General features: G+C 42.9%; 1 protein-coding gene across 1 annotated transcript in view; it reads left to right on the forward strand.

Annotated features, from left to right (window-relative positions):
* The window catches only part of ctdp1 (CTD (carboxy-terminal domain, RNA polymerase II, polypeptide A) phosphatase, subunit 1), a 59,517-nt gene extending 39,254 nt beyond the window's left edge, over positions 1-20,263 (forward strand). Inside the window, exon 13 of the mRNA XM_070922002.1 lies at positions 19,833-20,263. Within this exon, the coding sequence (XP_070778103.1) occupies positions 19,833-20,010 (178 nt within the window). The 3' untranslated portion in view covers positions 20,011-20,263. The remainder of the gene's footprint in view (positions 1-19,832) is intronic.
* The last annotated feature ends 460 nt before the right edge of the window (positions 20,264-20,723 follow it).

Genomic DNA, 20,723 nt, shown 5'->3' on the forward strand with positions numbered 1-20,723 from the left:
GATGAAATAAGGCTAAGAAAAGCAAAGTTTTCTGCAGAGAGCACAGTTCTGAGTGACCTTACAGTATGTACCAGCCACTCTTGGAAATGTCTTGCTAGAGTAGGTGCTTCGTCAGCTTGTGCCTCTACAAGCAGACGTGGAGGCTGTTCTTAAGTAACATGTTGTTTGTGAGTAACGGGCGCCCTGGGAAATGTTTCACATAATGGTGCATGTCCACTTTTTCTCAGTGGATGTTCTTGGTGCCACAGCAATAAACCTGAGGCACATTTTAGAAATGGGCTCAACCAAATGGGCCACTGTTGTTCCACTAAAGGGAACACGGCACAGTATGGGATGTAATTGGCGTCTGGCCCCTTTAATAGATTTTTTGCAGCACTACTGTATGTACTGTTTGTGCTGATTTAGCATTACTTGTTTAATGAATTATCAAAGCTTTCCCATCAATGTCTCTACATAAGGTTCACTCATGCATTCATAAGTAGTTATGAGATTTCTCATGGCCTGTCACGCTTTCAAGGGCACTGTGCTATTTTATCATTCAAATACCTGCAGTAGACATACTAACCTGCTTGGAAATTGGAGCGATGCTCCTTATTTTTTATTAATGTCAACTGTTCATTATTTTTTTTAATTGGTTAATCCACCCATCTGGGAAGTATTGACAGAAATGTGACAGAAATGTCCATAAATTCATGTACTTGTGTTTGTATGTTTGTATAGCCTTATTGTCCCTGCTGGTTTTCTGCCATACTTTGGCCGATATTAAATGTCATGTTTTCCGGTATTGAAAATGTCTTTAAAAAGTTTTAGATTGAGGTGTAGCCTCAAGGAAAGCAGCTGTACCACATGTAAATACCCATATCTGCCACTCATGTGAATTTCACTAAAAGTTGACTCTTCTCTTGTAAATTGGTGGTCAGACTTAATACTCCTACAGCTGTCTAAGTTGTATAAGAAGAGTTCATATCTCATTGCAACTGGTGTACCATGGTGCACACATGGATGGGCGAGGATATATTGCAGGGTGTGTAATGCAGCACACCTTGATGAATGGGGCCCATGGTGTGAAAGTCATTTTTCTATTCTGTATCTGCAGACTAGAATAACCATTCTCTCCCACCAGTTCTGCTTCCCAGGATTAATTTGTCATTTCTCTCATGCTGGCATCGTTACTAAATTTCTTGGGAAGGGTGTATTTCCACCAGCAAGTACAGGCTGTTGTTCTTGGCACTCGAGAGTCATTAGAGTAAAATTGCTTGTAACATCGGGCAGCTTGTCAGGAGCATCAAGAAAATCACACTGATTACTGCAGAAATCATTTCTTTTCCCTTTGTATTACATGTAGGCTGCTGTTGCTCACTGAGAGAAGAGGCATTAGTCGGCTGATGACTCTGTTCATAGTCTGTTTTCCATGTTGAGGCCTGTCTCTCTGTCTCATGGTCATGAGCTGAGAGCAAAGCAGTCAAATGAAAGCCCCCAAGACAAACAGAAAACCTGAAACGCTGAAACTCATTTAGAACCAAATCAACCTCATCCCCACTATTCAGCACCGCTTTCAGGTGTCCCCCGTTCCAAAGGAAGGCAAGTTCATTCTGCAGACATCCCTTTGGTGACACTTTTTTTTGTCTTTGATAAAGTGCAGATTTTCTTCCAGGGGAAATGTTTCACCTCTATAGTCTCTGACACCTCCACCCTGGTGACGCTCTGGATTGATGAAACTATTCTGGCTGATTGCACCACCGTCTCGTCTCATCTGGTCAGTTCAGTGCAGGGCCCACAAAATCGAATCGGAGAGTTTTAAACTGGCAACTCCAAGCGGCACCAAGAATGCTTTGAAAAAGTTAAACTTCATTTTCGGAAATCATCCAACATGATGTCAGCCGGCTAGGTGCGGCGTGCTCATGTCTGCCAACCTAGCCAGCCTGTGATGCTACATGCAAAAGAACCTCCGGGAGAAGAGAGGCAAAAGATCTAACAGTCTAACTGGACAGAGCTTTTGTCTTGTTTTCTGTTCAGGAGGCCGTTTGTATTTTACTCTTGAGATTATTATTCTCGGCGTGTGGATGTTGAGTGATGTCTGGACAAAATGTCTAGGATCTCAGGTAGAGTGAAATGGACAACGGGGATGTTCCTCCATCAAAATCTTGCCTCGTGCAGCTTTTATCAAAATATTTGCTGCTTTATGTCTCCTTCACCAGTTACACTTACCTATCCAGTAATCCCTGTTCTTTGATAACAGGAGTGTCTGTGATTATAAAGCTAGCCTCGGGCAGCGCCTCGCCTTCCCCAGTGGTAAAGCAGTGTAGATAACACCATTTGGCCCTGTTATAGCCCAAGGCACATAACGCACACTTTAAGTGTCCATAACGAGAGGGATTGCAACCAAAGGGAGATTGTTTGGGTGGTGATTTGCTGTCGGGCCACGTTAAATAAGCTTGCCATAGCTAGCTTAAAAGAGGGAGGCAGGAAAGCTTGGCAAAACTTTATTAGGGGGGTCGGGCCACTATGATAAACTACGTGGGCCTCGCTGGTATGGAGGCCAGCTCGTGCTACTTGCCGTGGTGGCTGCGCGCAGTAGCTAAGAGTGTTAGCTTGGTCAGCTAACGGCAGTGTGTTAGTTTCACGGTGACAGCTAACACACTTTTCAAAGCCTGCTCTGCGGTGAAGAATTACCGAAGTAGTAAAGTCACGAATGATGACGCGTCAATCCCCTTCCATGGAGAAGGCGCATTGGCTTGACGCGAGCGTTGCGGCTGCTGGCCTGAGTAGCATAGTAAGACACCGGAAACCATACAATGAATGATTCACCTTTGACGAACAGACGATAGGTATAACACCAACACATTATAATGCTGCAAAGGCAGTTGAATCCTTATAATTTATTGTCTCTCAAGAAGGGCTAATATATATTCATTAAGGCATAATTGGTAATGTAATGGGCTGTGCTGGAATGGCAACTTCAAAGCCTTTTCTGACTATAATAATGACACAGAGCTATTACAGTAGTGCCGTCAGTTTTACAGGGCAGTAGAAGTTCCTTTATTGCAATTCCATGGAAATTCCACAAAACGGGACTACATGTTAATCAGAAGTCAATTTCAAATGATGATTTACTTGAAGTCCAGTTAGTGGAGACTGTAGTTAGGCCAGTTGTATATAAACTGTAGAATACAGACTACACCTGCATATAACATAATCTAGAAGTCTTTCTGATGCCCTGAAACAAAAAATCTGTACACTCTGGAAACCTATATCACTGTATTGAAGCCCACTCCTTGTATCTCACTTGCTTGACTGTAAACTATCGGCTTGTTTGTTTACAGTGAACCCTGACCACCCACCAGAACTCAGATTTCCCTAATTAAATAATAGATGCTTTCACACCGTCAACTTTTCTCAATAAACAGTTTGTGCAGCTTCAGTAGAGTACCATTGCTGACATTCATCACCTCATTAAATTGCAATGCTGCTGCCCCCTCACAGCTTAGCCAAGTAAGTACATAAGTGGTGCTTAGAAAAATAAGATTAAATGAGCTGTCCACATCCGGTGCAAGATTTATTGTTTGAGAATTCATGTGAAAAAGGGCTGACACACATGCAAACATAAACACACACACACACACACACACACACACACACACACACACACACAGACCGTGATGCTGGTGATGCGTTCATGGTGTTTACAGCTGCTCAGCCTTGTGAAAACACCTCAGCCTCGCTTGGTAATGGCATGGTTACATAACACGATATGCAGCATTTACATTTTCTTCACTCCACATCTGTAGGTAAACATTCATAATTGCATTCGAGGGAGAGCGTATTTCTGATGCTCTGATCAAATCGTATTGATTAATGGGAAAATAACCGCCATCTTGATCTTAAAAAAACGCTGCGTTGAGATGAAATACTGCAGAACCACTGAAAAACATGATTATTTAAATCCCGCTGCTCATCTTCCTCCTCTTCAAACAGCAGAGCAGAAACAACAAGGTCGGGCTGCTTGGTCTCATCCGCATTGGCCGCCTTTTGTTCAGTGTGTGCTTTGACCGAGATGAAAGGGAAAAATAAAAATAAAGCCCATCTCGACGTACTGTGGATTGGACTTTCTTTGTTGTTGTTGTTGTTGTTGTTCTTTCCTCTCACTCTCTTGCCTGGCTCTTTTCTCCCACCCCAATACTTTTTTCTTCTTCTCCAGGCTATAGTTCTGTGTGGAGCTGGCTATCTAGTCTGGCACAATGCCCTTATACTGGGGATTAACAGAAAGCCTTGTATATGGACTACATGTTCTCATGAAATGTCTGTCCTTGTTCAACTGCTTTTAATCATTCAGCGTGAAATCTCAATTCCTTCACAGAGCCTGTTATGTAATTATTGCTAGTCTTAATTATTCCCGTTATTTGGTTATTTGTGGGCATTATTAGCAGTGTAACGCCAATCATCCATCCACAGTATGAAGCGAAACAAACTCTAATGTCCTAAATATTCCAACGATTGGCTTTTCTTTGCAAGGTGTTATATTTTTCCTACGGAGTTGATTTAGCAAAGCCATTGGATAAAATATGCAACAGCCTACACATCATCTTTTGTATTTTGTGGCAAATGAGTAAGAAATGCAATTTTCAAAAGGCCAGTAAAACCTTCCAACAGTGACTGCTCTACTTAAATGGACAACGCTTGCAGATAAACAGTGAGGGCTTCTGCCAGCTAACGTTTGAGCTGAAAGCACGTTGGCTGAGCCGCACAGCTGATATGCATCTTTTCTGTGCCGTCTGTGAATGTTTTCCTCTGTGCCTGAATCTGTTTTGGCCTCTGTGCAGCACACACTCATCATTAGTGAATAAGTCTTCAGCCCAAAGACGGTACCAAATGTCTTAATTCACAATTTCCTCTCACGTAGTTTTGTTGTTGTTTTTGCCCAGGGTTTTGCCTCTTAGGCTAAATACAGGCTGAATCTTCTTGTTGGAGGTCTTTGGGGAAGAGGGCGGGACTACTCAGGGCTGAAAGGAGGACTTCCACCCTCTCTGGTCTCTCAGGGGGCAGAGAGCCACCTGTCCATCCGTAGAGTAGTGTGAAACCATTGGTGGAATTGTGTACCACGTCATCCGTGTCATAGAAAAACTATTCCGTAGCAGTAAGATTGGTCAAAAACTCCACAGTGTACCTTTTAAGTATCGGTTAATTAATAATACAGTAAATGACATACATGAAGTATTTCTTTTTGTAAGGACAGCATGATATATTTATATATTTAATTAATCAATTAACCAATTTCATCCTGACTTGTTATTTGCAAGGAAAGAGTTTTTTTCTTACATAGTACTTTTCAAACCAGACATTCGACACTGCTTTTGCTGACTTTATTGTGTCCCTTAACTTCTGAAGCCAAGTCTGCGCCTTTGGATGTGCTCGTCCTCAACACGTCTTCAGACTGAGTTCCAGGGCCAGATTCATGCCAAAAAGACATGCGTGTGCAGACACGTTAACTTTGCTGTGGCATAAAATATTCCTCCGTGAATTATACGGGATTTACCTTTTGTACTGGCAACACTGAGAAACGTCGTTTGCACATTAACATCATACATAAATGCAGGGCTCTACTCTAACGTTTTTCCCACGGAGTACATGTGCTCCTAAGTGAAAAATACCCACGCCACACTTTAAAAACAAGATTACTGAACAATATATATAACCCTAACTTCGGTTACTGTGCTAACTTGTCAATAATCACGACCATTCATGCATAACAATGAGTTCAATATATCGAAAGTTTACTGCAGCACGTCAACCTTTTTTAATGTCCCGCCCCATCCAGGCAGTGATTGGTCGGCCCATGAAAAGTGACATTGACGAGTGCATCGACTTTTGAAAAGTTGAACTGGTGTTGAGGATTGGTGGGGGGAGCGTGGGTCAGTGCAGAATCAAAATGGGCCGGTGTCGCATCTCTCTTCCTCTTGTTTTTGTATAATGTGCTGCTCAAGCGACCCACAGAGCAGCCGGCCCACCTGTGCTCCCGATGGCCAGTCCCACTATGTTTTTAAAGATTAGCAGTGGGGTTGGGGGCTTACGGTAGGTTGTAAATAATTTTTCCGGTTCACACATATAGGGGCAAATGCAAGTGAAATCCTCGCACTGCAGAGCCCTGAAATGTTAAAAGTCTTGTTCTGTTAAATATAGTCTAATGCTGAACGCAGTAGGTTCTTTCAGATGTTTTCACGTCACTGCAGCTCATAAAGCTTGTTAACATGTTTAAATGCAAAGGAATTGCTATTAAAACGCTGAGAGGTTCATTGTGATCATTACATTTGAGTCGCTGGTGTTTGGTACGGTTCACTCCTTATTTTCTACTGTAGAAGAGGATGGGGGGTGTAAATGGGAAAATAAGTTATCGCCATGCCTGTATTGTAAGTTAGACTCCATGAGCTTTCCAATTAGACCGTCTGCACCCGAGGGCCCTGTTATGGTTAATTGTTTTTAAGGATCGGCTGATACCCTGAAGACCGCTGTAACGGCACTGTATCGCTCCAGTATGTGCTCAAATTATTCTATTTGCATTTCTGAAAGCTCATAGATAGACGTGGCTTTTGTTGTTGTACCAGAGCTTCTCTTTTTTTTTTTTTCTCCCCGTGAAGGCAGAGCTCTCATATTTGTCCTCCGCTGCAGGGCACGTTGGCGCTGGCTGCACATTAATTAAATGTCTACCATTACGGCTGGAATTTATGCAGGTGTCTGACATTCAGGTTGAGAGTGAAACAAACAGCCTAATTGAATTTAGCTTGTCACTTAAAACTGTTATTCCTCTGCACCTGATTAATATCTAAACACAGCTGGCTTTTTAGAAAAGGTTGTAGCAGATCAGCTGCTGGCTTTTATTCATGAAAACAATATTTTTGAGAAATTCCAATCCAATGGTTTAGCTCCTACCTAAAAGTCAGGCGTGACTGGGTTGGTATCGATGATGCCTGGTCAGCTGCAACAGATGTTCACTGTGAAGTCCCCCAAGGCTCGGTGCTGGGTCCAATCCTCTTTCCATTTACATGCTCCCTCATAGTGACCCTGCAAACAGGACACTTGTCAACCTGCTAAACAGCCTTCAGAAGGTGCTGCAGCTAAATGCTGATAAGACCGAGATATTGATCATAGGTCAAATATAGTGCAAATATCAAACAGTCTTGGTTCGCTGCCCCATTCAATAACTAAGCATGACCACATTTCACCAATCCTGACTTTCTTACACTGGCTACCTGTTTTTAGAGTTGATATCAAGATATTACAGAATACTTACAAAGCTGTGAGAGGCCTCACCCCAAGTTATTTATCAGATCTCTTATTGCCCTATGTCCCTTCCCGCCCCCTGAGATCCTTGGATGCGCTATTCCCTGTTGTTCCAAGGTCCAGATTGATGCACAGAGGTGACAGAGCCTTTGCACTTTGGAATGACCTGCCTGAGGAGATCAGGGCTGCAAAGTCTGTCTCGTCTCTTAAAAACCAGTTTTAAAATAGCTTTTCAGTGATTTTATTTTGACATTTTAGTCCATTTTGCTCTCTTTGTGTTGTATTAAATGCATTCTGTTTTTATTGTAAAGGACTTTGTAACTGTGTTTTGAAAGCTGCTATATTGATAAAGATTATTATTATTACTATTATTTGTGACTTGCAGTCAGAGCTGCTTCTGTGTGATTATGGGATTTGTCAGGTGCACTCACTCTTCGCCAGCTGTTGCCAGCACAGTTGTTTCAGTGAACAAAGCCCTCTGCTTCCTTCTGCCATGCTCTCCAGTGTTTGTATGCAGACCAAGTGCTGCTGGAGAGTTGAGTTAGAGTTTGTTGGAGTCACTATAAGGTCAGCTGTCAGATTAGTTGAGGAGGTAAGGTGTGTGAGTGTGCACAGTGGTTGCTGTAGACATTTATTGTTACAGGACTGTATAAGAACGTTGGGTGCTGAATGGTAGAACCCTGTAACAGCTTTTGCCCGTATGGGCTTGCCAAGAAATCTGTTTGTACCTATTAAAGCCCTGCCAACACGTCTGCACGTCCTATATTATGCATCAGTTTTAGCTTATGACAGATAAACCTGTATCGCATATATGTTGGCAAATAAATGACAACAAATTGCTGTGCAAGAATGTTGAAGGCAATTTTAAAATTTAAAATTACATAATTAACGGAATCATCCTTGTAGCTGTGTAATGTCCTGCTCAGTGCTCATCTTGGTCACAACTCTTTAATGACCACATTTTAGGGATGCTGTTGATGTTGTGTGTTTATACTGATATCTGCATGAGCCCCAAAAAGCCAGTATGGGTAGGGCTCCAGCACCCAGGTTATTTTTGTATAGTCTCAGTATCATGGCTGTAGTGTAATGTGTAGGGCAAACAACATTAATGGTGCTGGTGCACGTGTAAATCTGCGAAATACACTGAGATGGCCTTGAGCAAGACTCTCCACCTCCCAACGGCTCCAGTGGAGCTGCTCATGTGGCCAGCAGATAATAAAACAGATGATAACAGTAATAAACCTCACAGTTACAAAGTGCTTTACAATAAGGTAAATATAGATAATACTGTGGTTGGGCAGCTACTGGGCAGCAGCACATAGGTGATTAAAGCTGAGTGTGAACTCAAACTGCTTCCCTGCAGTAATGCAAACCCTGAATGTCATTTTAATAATGCATTAAATAATAGAGAAGCGACTGTACAGTATTCATCAAAGGGGGGGGGGGACTCTTCCATTGAAAGATTAACATTAGAAGATACATTATCGCGAATATCCTGGAATGTAATGACATTTTGAGAGGTGGCGCTGGGGTAGGGTGGTCTTTAGTGTGTGTGTGTGTGCTCAGTGCTTCAACTCTTGGTCTCTTGGTAGAGGGTTCATCATTTGCATGTGACACTGCTCCTTCTGCTCCGCCATTGTGTTTTCCCGACAGCTCCCAGTGATGTTAGTCACACAAACACAACAATAAGTGACAGTCTGTTAACATAGCTGACCATGTTAGTGCTCCATTGCATAGCAGGACCATGAGTCACTATTTGACAGTGGTCGTCATCTTCACTCGTTCACTCGCGGCATTGAGCGCTAAAGCTAAAAGCCACTAAGGTACTCAGAAGTGTAGTTGTACAGCGCTGCGTGAATGTGTTGTGAGGGGCAGACTTGAAAGCCTGGTCTCGCCTCATAGAGTCGATCAGTCCTGTTAGTCTGATGATGAAGCCGGACTCCTGAATCCCAAAGACGCTTTGACAGACGCCACATGCGGGAAAGGAGGATTATGGATGTAACACAGGTTTTAGAAGACACTGACAGCAGTCCGCCTTGCTCGGCTGCCCCATGTGAGCACGGTGCATCCAACAGTATGCGTTTCTCACAATGATCCCAGTGCGAACCCTGTCCCTGCTAAACACAGCTCAGCAGTGCGCGAGCGAGAAGGCAGGCTGTGAGGAATAGGAATGCTTACTCAGGCTTTTTCACATATAGGAAAAGAGGAGGAATACATAAGTGGGAAAAACTAAACCTGCAAGTAATCTGACCCAGTTTTTTTCCTCCTGGCTTTTGGCTGCAAGCTGGTGATGCAAGCACTTTTTCTATTTATGCTTTCGGTTCGGATTGATCTCACTATGAAGCAAAGAGATGCATCTCAGGGGAAGGCTGGCCTGTTAATAGCCATTGTTTATCACCACCCGTACACACATGCATAAGCTATTTTTCTTCACCCAGAAAAGTGTATACAGTGTGTTTTTCTGCGTAGCTTTTGCTGTGCTTGTGAGGACCTTCCATAGATTTTACATCTTGCACTGTTAGAGTTTACCAGGTTATGATGCGCAGTGCGTATGAAGGATTATTTTGTGAGAAAATGTTGAGTTTAGTTTTTGTTTCCTGTCCTTCAATATTTCTCACATGCAGTCCTTTCAATCACTTTAGATCATGATTGACACTGTACCCAGAATAACGTGCAGCATCCTCTGTTCATTTTATGGGTATGTGGAAAGAACACAAGTGACAGCAAGAGCAGAGTTTATTTTTTGGTCACAAAGATGCACCCCAAATTCTCCTTGAGATACGACGTCAGAGGTTCTTGAAGACGTTTCACCTCTCACCCAAAAGGCTCCTAACCGACTGGTGAGGAGTCCCTGGCCCAGATACACCACGACTTGGATGACTGAGAGTCGTCACAGACATAACCCCAAAAGTCTTTTTAATTAATCACTGCGATCATTGGATTTGGATTGGATCGGAACTACATCCGCGCAAATTTTCAAATGTGCTGATTTTTCAGCCTTGAATCTGCGCCATTGAGCAGTAGCAAGCCGTCTTGACAACGTGATTGTTTACAGACAATTATGAGACAGGACTTGATGGTACAAATACTTCTTTTGAATAAACGATGTGAGCCTATTGTCCCATTAGTGACCAAGCTAACGAGTTTGCTAAATGAACATTGGCAAGCTTGCTAGCTCAGAGAGCTTTATTTTTCCACCTCAGTAGCTTTTTATTGAACAAAATGGTGTACAACTGAGACCAAAATGCCAGAGGGGATTAAACCAAACAGAACAGTAGAGAGAATATAAAGAGAATATAAAGAGAATCTACGGGAGCTGTTGGCCAGAAAGTTTCAGCATGACGTAGCCTTGCATTGCTGCAGAACTTGATCCAGGTTTAACTTTTGCTCTGGTTTTTAATGCAGTGGAAATGATGGTGCACAGCCTTTCTGTAAATGTTTACCTCAATGTTCTGTCAAACTCAGTTGCAGCTGCACTGAAAGCGCAACGTGACCTCATGGTGAGTGCGTTTTCCAGTTTTCCAAAGGAGAAAGAAAAATATACCATCAAACAACAAAATGCAAGATGGAAGTTAAAATGTTTCATAGCAAATTCTTCTCTAATTCTTTTTCACCACAAGCTAATTACATCCTGTTCTAAACTTCTGTAACGTAATATAATGTTCGTTTTAACGAAGGAACCTCTCCTCTCCCCTCCCCTCTTCTCCTCCTCTCCTCTCTTCTCCTCCTCTCCTCTCCTCTCCTCTCCTCTCCTCTCCTTTCCTCTCCCCTCCCCTCTTCTCCTCCTCTCCCCTCCCCTCTTCTCCTCCTCTCCTCTCCTCTCCTCTCCTCTCCTCTCCTCTCCTCTCCTCTCCCCTCTTCTCCTCTCCTCTCCCCTCTTCTCCTCTCCTCTCTTCTCCTCCTCTCCTCTCCCCTCTTCTCCTCTCCTCTCCCCTCCCCTCCCCTCCCCTCTTCCTCTCCTCTCCCCTCTTCTCCTCTACTCTCCCCTCCCCTCTTCCTCTCCTCTCCCCTCCCCTCTTCTCCTCTTCTCCTCTCCTTTCCTCTCCCCTCCCCTCTCCTCTTCTCCTCCTCTCCCCTCCCCTCTTCTCCTCCTCTCCTCTCCTCTCCTCTCCTCTCCTCTCCTCTCCTCTCCTCTCCTCTCCCCTCCTCTCCTCTCCTCTCCTCTCCCCTCCCCTCCCCTCTCATAAAAAACAATCAGCATCAGCAGTCATATTTCAGCAGCAGCGGCATAATGCAGCTACTAGGTGCATATAGGGAAACACTGCAATATATTCACCAACTCCTCCCAACATGTCCATCTTTCTTCTACCAGACACTTGGCATTGTTTTGGAGACTGGATTCTTGACACCTCCCCTGTATACTATTAACATGGCACTTTTCCAAGTGACTGGACTGGGCATATGAACACCAAGTCAATGAAAGAACAAACATATGAATCAAGTGAAGTGTGCTGTGCTGCTGATGACGCATTGATTACTTTGTGTGACATTCACCCTGCCAGGGTTAGAGTTTCTATCCCCACTCATGCAAGAAATCCTCCGAGCTGTCTCAGCTTCGGATGGAGGCATTACATTTTTCGCCCTACTATTTTGAATATCATTCCTCAGCCTAGCGCGCATGTGTCACCTGTCATTGTCAGTTCGCTTGAGTAGGCTTTAATATTTGCGAGATATGAGAGATAAACCAGACAGCGGGGGCAACGGGGTTGTTTGCATAGCTCTGGTGTAGCGTAGAGACGGAAAACCCCAAAGCAAAAACTTATCTCAAATATTTTATGAGCAGGGACACTCTGAGGTTATAAATGAATTAAGCAGCGTTGGAGCTGGTCCAAACAGAGCTTCCTCTCAAAAAGTCACAATTATCACAGTCCTTTAGCATTCCAAATCCAAACACCTTGTCTTTTAATAGTTTTCCGTCCTTTCTCAAGGGCAGTTGGACATTTTATGGTTGTTTATTGTCACATTGACCGCCTGTCCTTTATGGGTTGGTGTCTGTAGCTAATGTCCCTCCTTGCCAACCTGTAAAAAGTAAGAAGGCAGATACTTTCTTTGAACCACCCGCAGGGTCCAGAGCTCTGAGTCCAAATCCGTCTCGAGGTCCTGTGAAAAGATCCCTACAGCCTTGTCAAAACTGGTGCTGCCAGTGCGCAGACAGAGAAAAGAAGTATCTTATATGAAAGGACGCCTGGGGCCTTTAATCTGATTCTGCTGCCTGTGGCTGAGCCAGAGATGGGGGTGGTTTGATGCAGACATGGGTGACTGGGGAGATATAAATGACACTGACAGTGAATCACACAGTTGACACGCTGCGTCGCACCTTTGTCACACTCGTCGCTCTGGGACGTTAATGTTAGCAGGGTTTTTTTCCGGTGTGCATAGTCTGTGGTCTAGTGAAACTTTGAGGGAAAATAACCCTAATTTACCTTTTTATTTTATGTTAAAAGTTAAGTGTTAATATCGAATCGAGCTATTTTATCTGTGACAGCGCCAGTATCAAACTCAAGTATTATTTATCAATTTTATAGTCACTGTTTCCCGTAATTATGTCTAGGCCACAATACAGACAAAAACCAAGTCTCTAGGTAACTTACACACAATGACTAGTTTAGTGTATGACAACCATTACGACTCACTGCAATAAAACAGAAAGCCTTTTGTAGTCTATAAAGTTCCAGCCATTGAATTAAATACAAGCCACGAGGGTTGAAGCCTCACGTATGAAAAATAGCCATGACCATTAAAGTTGCATGGGATAGACTTTCTTATTATTCCTTTATGAGCCCCATGATGCAGCCAACATTAAAAAAAGAGGTTAGTGGCCAAGGGGATAAAAAAGAATGCACTTTGCTTGTATGATAGAACCAAAAGTATTGAGTATTTTATGTGTTTTCCAGCCGCGTGTCTTCAACATTGTTAACACGCATTTGAGTGATTTTAAGGGACTATATCCTTCCTGCCCATCACCAAACACAGACAGACAAAGTTTGCAACTACTCGGTGAATGTAGTGGAAATCCAGCTGAAATCCAGATATTGGATGGAGACCAAGAACAGAGTTAAAAGTAGATGGACTTTGACGTGCATTTGTTGAATGGCAACTGTATAAGATGGTAATATGTCAATGTTGTGTACAGTTTCGCTGTTTTGCTGCCCCCAGGTGGTCAAAAAAATCAAGTAATCCTGCTATATATATATAGGGGTTCTGCGAACCCAAAGAACATGTTAGCTTCAAACTGTTTGATTTGTTATTGACATCCCTCATTTATTAATTTGTTTATTTTGAAGGGTGTGGCATCGGATTCCAGTGGGGGTCTGTGCCATCCCTTGCTCAACAAATTTTTCTTCAACACCTTTAATATCAACAACCAATTAATGAAAATGTGAATTTATCCTGTAATTAGCAGGACATATCTTATTTCTCCCCCACTGAGAGCAGGTGGTGGCTCCAGGTGAGGCTTAGCAACAGTTACCCAGCTCTTTCACATAGCCAGAGCTGCTAAAGATCAATTAGCTACAGTTCTGCACCATGTTGCAGTCATGCATTTCTGTTTCCCATTTCCTTGCAACACTGTTTTTGAAGCATAGCTAAGTCAAACTGACACGCCCCCTTATTCAAATCAACAAGTGAACAGTAAAGATTGGGCCCACAACATTCCAGAGTTCACTAATACAGAGACAGTAGCTGCTACTGTAACTAATTGACCCATATGGATAGCAAATAATTGAGGAGTGTGGAAGGATACTACATTGATCTTCGTCATGGTCAGTCATTCTGGTGTTTAAAGATCTCTTGAGATGAGACCTGTGGGTGTCGACCCTCCTACACTGGAGGAAACTTTGCCAAGAAACCAAGCAGAATTGGTCCGAGTCCTAAAAGTTTAGCTCATTATTTAGTTCATTACCTCTCTCTTTCCGTGCTCTGTTTCCTCCTCTTTCACACTTAATTTCCTCCATTTGCCTTTTCACTCCCTCGACCCCTCCCTCCCTCTTGCTGTAAGCAGAGATGTCAGAGGCGTTTGAAGTCTCTGCTTTTTACAGGGCTTCCTCCTCTCCTCATTTTTTTGCCTTCTTCCTCACCAGTCCTAGATTAGAATGTCTTGGGTAAAGTTTGCAGCCGTGGACTTCAGTAAGAGCTCACTTCTTTATCAGCGGTTACTTTGCATCGCTGAATTAAACTGTAGTCTTGGCCGTTCTGTAAAACCTTTCCCCAATTTAGCCCTTCAGAATGCTCCCCTGGGCGGCATTAAACACACAGTCTCATAAAAATGTATCTCAGCTTGGGGCGGATGCAGTTTTCCTGACTTCTGTTCGTCATTTTATATCACTGATGTATCTCTAATGATGTGTTGAGGCGGGTATTGCTGCAGGCTGTTTGTTCACCAGCAGGCACTCTGCAGCATGTCCTCTTGACACCCCTAATGCAATCATGCTCCCATAGTACATAGAGATAATAACATCTCAAAGTAATGTCCTCAACATATGTCTCCATAACAACAGATAACATTATTACCCTTTGCACCCTCATAACTGACATTTGTGGCAATTTTTGGATTTAGTTCCATGCACAAATTTAATTTCGAAAACTATCTGGAGAGCTTGAAATGCAAGACTTCACCAACAAATCTGTTGATTTAGTCCCAGTTTTCACTCAAATGAAGGTCCTAATAGTTGCATAAATAACTAAAACGCCACCTGATGATTACTACCTGACAGGTCAGGCCCGCCTTGCCTCTTGTGTCATCGACAGTAGCTTGATTTAAAGTGATCTCTTAGGGCCACAGCCTCGCTCTTGGCTCGATTCATTCAGCTGTCAAACATTTTACAACCACTAGACAAGCCAGTGTTTCTGTATTGTATAGCCTCTGTCGCTGAAAAATACAACCAAGTCAAAAGACATAACACTTAAAAGGACATTGTTAGTTTCCCCTGAAGTTGTGATGGCCGATTGTCCGTCACAGCCAATAAGAGACCCAGTAATGAGGACATTTAAATGAAGGAATGTGTTTCATAAGGTCCAATTATCCCAGCACTCACGCTGTGATCTGTGAAAGAAAATAATGGGAAACTTTCAATTATTGCGCAAATCTGCTTCTAGAAGTCTCATCTTTCACTTATTTTGTCTCTCAAGCTGGTTCTCACTTTCATCTTTCCCCAACTGGTTTCTGCCCCCCCCCCTCCCTTAGGTGTTTGGCTCAGCCCTGGACTTTTCTAGGGGAGCCACTTAAAACAATAGGAATGCACTCCTTTAAGAGGGAGTGGTGTATTGCCCTATGCTGAGAGCTTTGAAGGGCAAATTCATCATACCCACAAACCCCTCTGGCTTTTGGAAAGGTGAGATGGTAACGATTAGTTAAAGTTCAGATGCAGCTATAGTGATGTTGAGTGTGTTCGATAATATTGGATTAGAAAAAGTGCCTGAATACTCAGAGCTCCATGCATTCAGTTTTCATGACATTTTGATTCAAATTGGATTCTCATCAGACCAATAAGTACAATGTCGTTTATGTGTTGTTACTGTAACACATGTTATAGACTTCTAAATCATTTTTAGCTATGCTAGTAGCATGGTTGTAGGGATGGAAGTGTCGGTCAGTCAGTCCACCACTTTGGTCCCGACGTTTTTCTCCAGCGCTACCAACAGATTGACATTTGTAGTTCAGAGTGAAATGTCTTGACAGCTGTTGGATGGATTACTATGCATTTTCGAATTTTGCTAATCATGGTTTTTGGTTTTCTTTACAATTAGCATTACCATCTCTACGGTAGCTACAGACTCTTAGTCTTGTTCAGAGAAGTATATGAAACCTACACAACACAAAAGACATTCTGCAGAAAACTGCATTGAAGCCAAAAATATACTTTAATGTCCATGTGGCTGCAAACGTCCTTGTGACGTGAATTTAATACACTGCATGCGTTCAAGCGTACTGTACTGAAATATAAAGGCACCCAGACGGCTTGTTCAACTAAATACTACTTGTTGTCTAATGGTAGGTGTGGAACAACCCACAATGCAAATACCCTCAATGTAGTACGTTCAGAGCCGTGTACGCATCGATAATGCCACGTACCCGTCTGCTGCTCTCAGCATCAGTGTCCATTTCGGAGAATATCTGGGCTCTGAAACGACTCTTTGATCTGGCTGTGCGTGACTGAAGGTAAGGCCAAGAACGTCGATTTTTTTGTTTTGCCGCAAATGGTGATCCTATGATTGGCTTAAATACAGTGCTAAGAGAACACAGAAGATTGGCAAACGGTGGGCTCCTCAAGGCCTTGCTGGTTTTCCAGATGTCAGTACACAGTGACTGAACCTGATACCTTTGTCAAAATTCAGTCATTGACCGACATTGATTGCCCCAATAGCAATTTGGATTGGTGCATCCCTGCTTCTTACCAGAGTTCAAATAAAACCACCCTGCAAAAAATTCATTAATCCTTTGTTTCTTCCGTCATTTTTGCTTTGCAGTTTATGCATAAAGCCTTAACCATTACTATTTGAAATCTAAATGAAAATGTAATTCAAGTAAAATGTAAATTTCCAAATTAAGTCAGGACAAGTCCGCTCATTATAGAGCATTTTATCTGGCGTGTGTTAAAATGCCTATAGTGTAATTAAAGTTGTTGACTGCAGGAATCTCCCTTTTGTAGCAGTGATGTTTAACAGCATGTGAAACCAGCAAAAAATCTAATAAAAGTGGATTACAACTGAAGCCCGATTTGGAGCTGACATGAGAGAACGTGGTGGGAGTGTCTGCAGTGTGTGTGTGTGTGTGTGTGTGTGGGGTTAGATTAATAGACGAGGATTTAGATTGGATGTAATGATGCGAAGCAGAAAACAATGGAGGAACTCATCCCCACCGCCCCCCGCTGTCTCAACTGTTAATATTTGGAAATGGGAGAGGGATGGTGGGGTAGGGGTGTAAAATCACACACTCCAGGTTTTTACTCATCCTCTCCCTGTGTGTGTGTGTGTGTGTGTGTGTATATATATATATACACACACTCAACAGCAGTGACTCATACCGTGTCACCTACCAGCCCAGGTAGCAGAAACATTATCCCTGATGGTGATACATTGGGGGTTCATTTTTCGCACATTGTTGCCAAATAAATAATCATTAATCGCTCATCTCATCTCCCGCCATTATAGCTCAGCCTCACATTACCCTCTGACCACGAGCCTCGATCTCACGACTGTAAAAATGAAACTTGTTGCCAGTTTGGAGGATCAAAGCTCTGCTGTTGCAACACAAACACAACCCTTTCCCTCCCACACACACACACACACACACACACACTCCATGCGGTCTGCGGGGGTCCGCTGTAACTGTCATGTCACAGAGCCTCTCGGCTGATATTAGCCAACATCCGACCTTTAATGAACATAAAACCAGGAGTCCTGCTGTTGTGGGAGGCTAGCGAGGCTGCCTGACAGCGGCGTGGTCTAATAAGAGGGGGCCCTCTCAGAAGAGCTGGTGTCAGTCCTCCACAATAACCATACAAAACCCCTACACACCTCATTAGCATCATGCTAATAAGCCACTCTGCTGAGGATGTCATGGAGAAGCTGGAGTGGAGTGGAAATAGGGATGGCATGGTTACAGCCACATCGAAGGATTCTTTGGCCACATAGGAATGTGTGCTCAACGTTTTTTTTTTCTTGCTTGATTATGGTGGTTTGCAGCAACAGGAAATACACATCATAACTAAAACTGATATATGTTGTCGGCACCAGAGCTTTCGAGGTGTTGGTAGCCGTATTTCTTCTCTTTGGACAGAGCCTGGCTGGCTGTTTCCCCCCCTGCCTCCAGTCTTCATGCTAAGCTAGGCTAACCACGTCCTGACACAAGCTCCGTACTGAACACACGGACACGAGAGGGATCGAAATCTTTTCATGTCACTCTCAGAAAGATGTGCAAATTTCCCAAAATGTTCACTGTTCCTTTAACATTTGGACTTTTGAGAGCTATTTTGTTCATATTCTTCAAAGTAAGGTGTTGTTTTGGTATGTGTATGGAAACTGGGATATCGTACTGCCACTAGTGACGCAAATACAATATCCAGCTCTGCATGCACAAGATGCCTGAGGCCTGTTTGATTAGCTATGTTTGTTTTTTTTATTAGAAGGTTATATTTGTTTTTGTAATGATGTGGTTAATTGGAGACGCAGCATTTCCACTTAGATTTCAGTGTGGTTTGGATCTTGAGTGCATCTTGGGCCTCATTTACACTTAAATTTTACCAGATTTTTTATTTATTTTTCCTCCAATACACTTCCTTTTTCCGAAGACGTTCCCGTCTTATCTTGTCTTCTTTGCTCTTGCTAACCATCTTAGCCCCTCTCCTCCCCCTGTCTCTGTATTCATGTCTCCTCCGTCTCCCTGGTTCCCCCAGTTGTTGTGAATCCCTCATCGCCGCAGTGCTGCTTTGTTCTTTAACATTGGAGGGCCTTTACATCTCCTAGCAGCTCCTCTCAGTCCTTTGTGAATGTCTTGAGTTTAGGTGAAGTTCAGCTGCATAGTGGATATAGTCTGTATGGAGAACAAGCCCTTGTTAATTGCATTGTGTTATTCCCAGGGGGACATGCTGTGCGAACATGCAGTACAGCAAATGATTCCCTTTCTTTATATGCTTTCTTTTTTTTTAACTGGGGAGTGACGTCTCTATAAACTCCTGAACAACTCTTAAAACTAGGCCATTTTCTTGCCTTGCATTCATTCAGAAACTGATGTTAGTAGGCGGTTTAGAGCAACAGCGATTCCCAGAACAGCCCCCGTGTCCTTTTAGTTAGAAAGTTGAATCAGGTGTGGGAAGAGTTCATGTCTTAAAGGAAAATGTGGTATCTTCCAACCTAGGTCTTATTCTCATAATTGTGTCCATTCTGACGAGTGGGTCGTTGAGAATGCTGGTCTCCGAGTGCAAAAGTAAACACAGAAGGTCAACCACGGGATTAGCAATTGTGGCTAACCACATAGGGATCTACTAAGCTAGCAAATGACCAATTTATCCAAGACGAAACTAGACCACGATGAGCAGGACTAAAGATTTAGGAATACAGCGGGCATTTACAAGCCGTTCAGCCAAATCAGCAAAATGGTTTTCTATTGTGCTCTCTTTTAGAGGAAAAGTTTTTGGAAATACGCCTCATCACTTTCTTGCTGAGAGTTAGATGGGAAGTTTGATAACACTCTCATGTCTGTATCCTAAATATCCACCTTCCTGCACCTCTAAAGCTCACTAAATCGAACGCATAACCCCCCAAAAACCCACAACGTGTCATTTTTACACTACACAACTGTTGTACGGATTGAACAAACAAGATATAATGTGTTAATAAGTGACCTTTAGAGGTATCTGGGAAATACCATTAGCGTATTTCCAGCTTTATATCTTGTTTTGTCCTCTTACATAAAGCGAAAGGCGTATGGAGCATCAGTTTTGGCATCAGCTTTAAATGAGACAATCATGTTTGTGATGTAAATCAGCAGCGGAGAAGAGGAGTCCCTCGGTGAAAGGTTTACCGTTCTCTTTCTAAACCATCGTTTGTTACTTCTATAGGGGCCACAAACGTAAGCATGATGAAGCCAAGGAGGAGGACGGCGACGAGAATAAGGAGGAGGCAGAGGAGTCCGCTGACGAGTCTTCTAAAGACTCCAACGGGGAAGAAGGCGGCAGCAGCTCAGAGGCGGACGAGATGGCCGCTGCCTTGGAGGCAGAGCTCAATGACTTTATGTGACGTGGAAAATGAAGGGACTCAGTCACAGGGAAAGGACAACAAAAAAAATCAGCCCCAGTCGCCCCTGCAAGTGGTACCCAAAAATCCTATTTTTCTGCTTTGGAATCGGTGTGTACTTAGGATGTATGAGCCATGAGTGTGTGCTGTAATAAAAATGAATGTCCTGTACAGAAATGACTTGTTGCCGTGTAAATAAAGGCTTAGATTTTTTTGTAGCATTGATATATGGCCTTTTTGGCATAAAACACTTTGATGTTAACATTTTATTGTACGATAACAAACCGTAGGAGACATGAAATTTGATACTCATTTTTGTTTTGACTTTTTTTCTATTTCAATTTTTATATCGATGAGAAAACGATTAATGAAATTGTGAACTGTACATTTTTGCCGGTCGTACATGCCAAAGAGTTTTGGAATAGGTTTGCCACGGCGTGCAGCTAAATATTTTACTCTGGACTTCCAGTTTTACATTTCTTTTGGCCTCAACAGTTTTTTAGGGTCATAAATGCAACCAGCGGATCTAGACGTTTTGAATGTGTTTTCTCGAGTCATTTCTTCCTCCTCATGGTGTTTGTACTTTTGATAACATGACGGTAAGGTAAGCTTCTCAGCCTTTGTGATAACCAGCCCCTTGGTGCACTATCACCTTCAACCGAATCCAACTTAACTCACAGTTTATGTTCATTTTTTTATGTGTTTCACAAGTGTTA

This window comes from Enoplosus armatus, chromosome 16 (genome assembly GCF_043641665.1).
Source record: "Enoplosus armatus isolate fEnoArm2 chromosome 16, fEnoArm2.hap1, whole genome shotgun sequence".
In the NCBI taxonomy this organism is placed as follows: Eukaryota; Metazoa; Chordata; class Actinopteri; order Centrarchiformes; family Enoplosidae; genus Enoplosus; species Enoplosus armatus.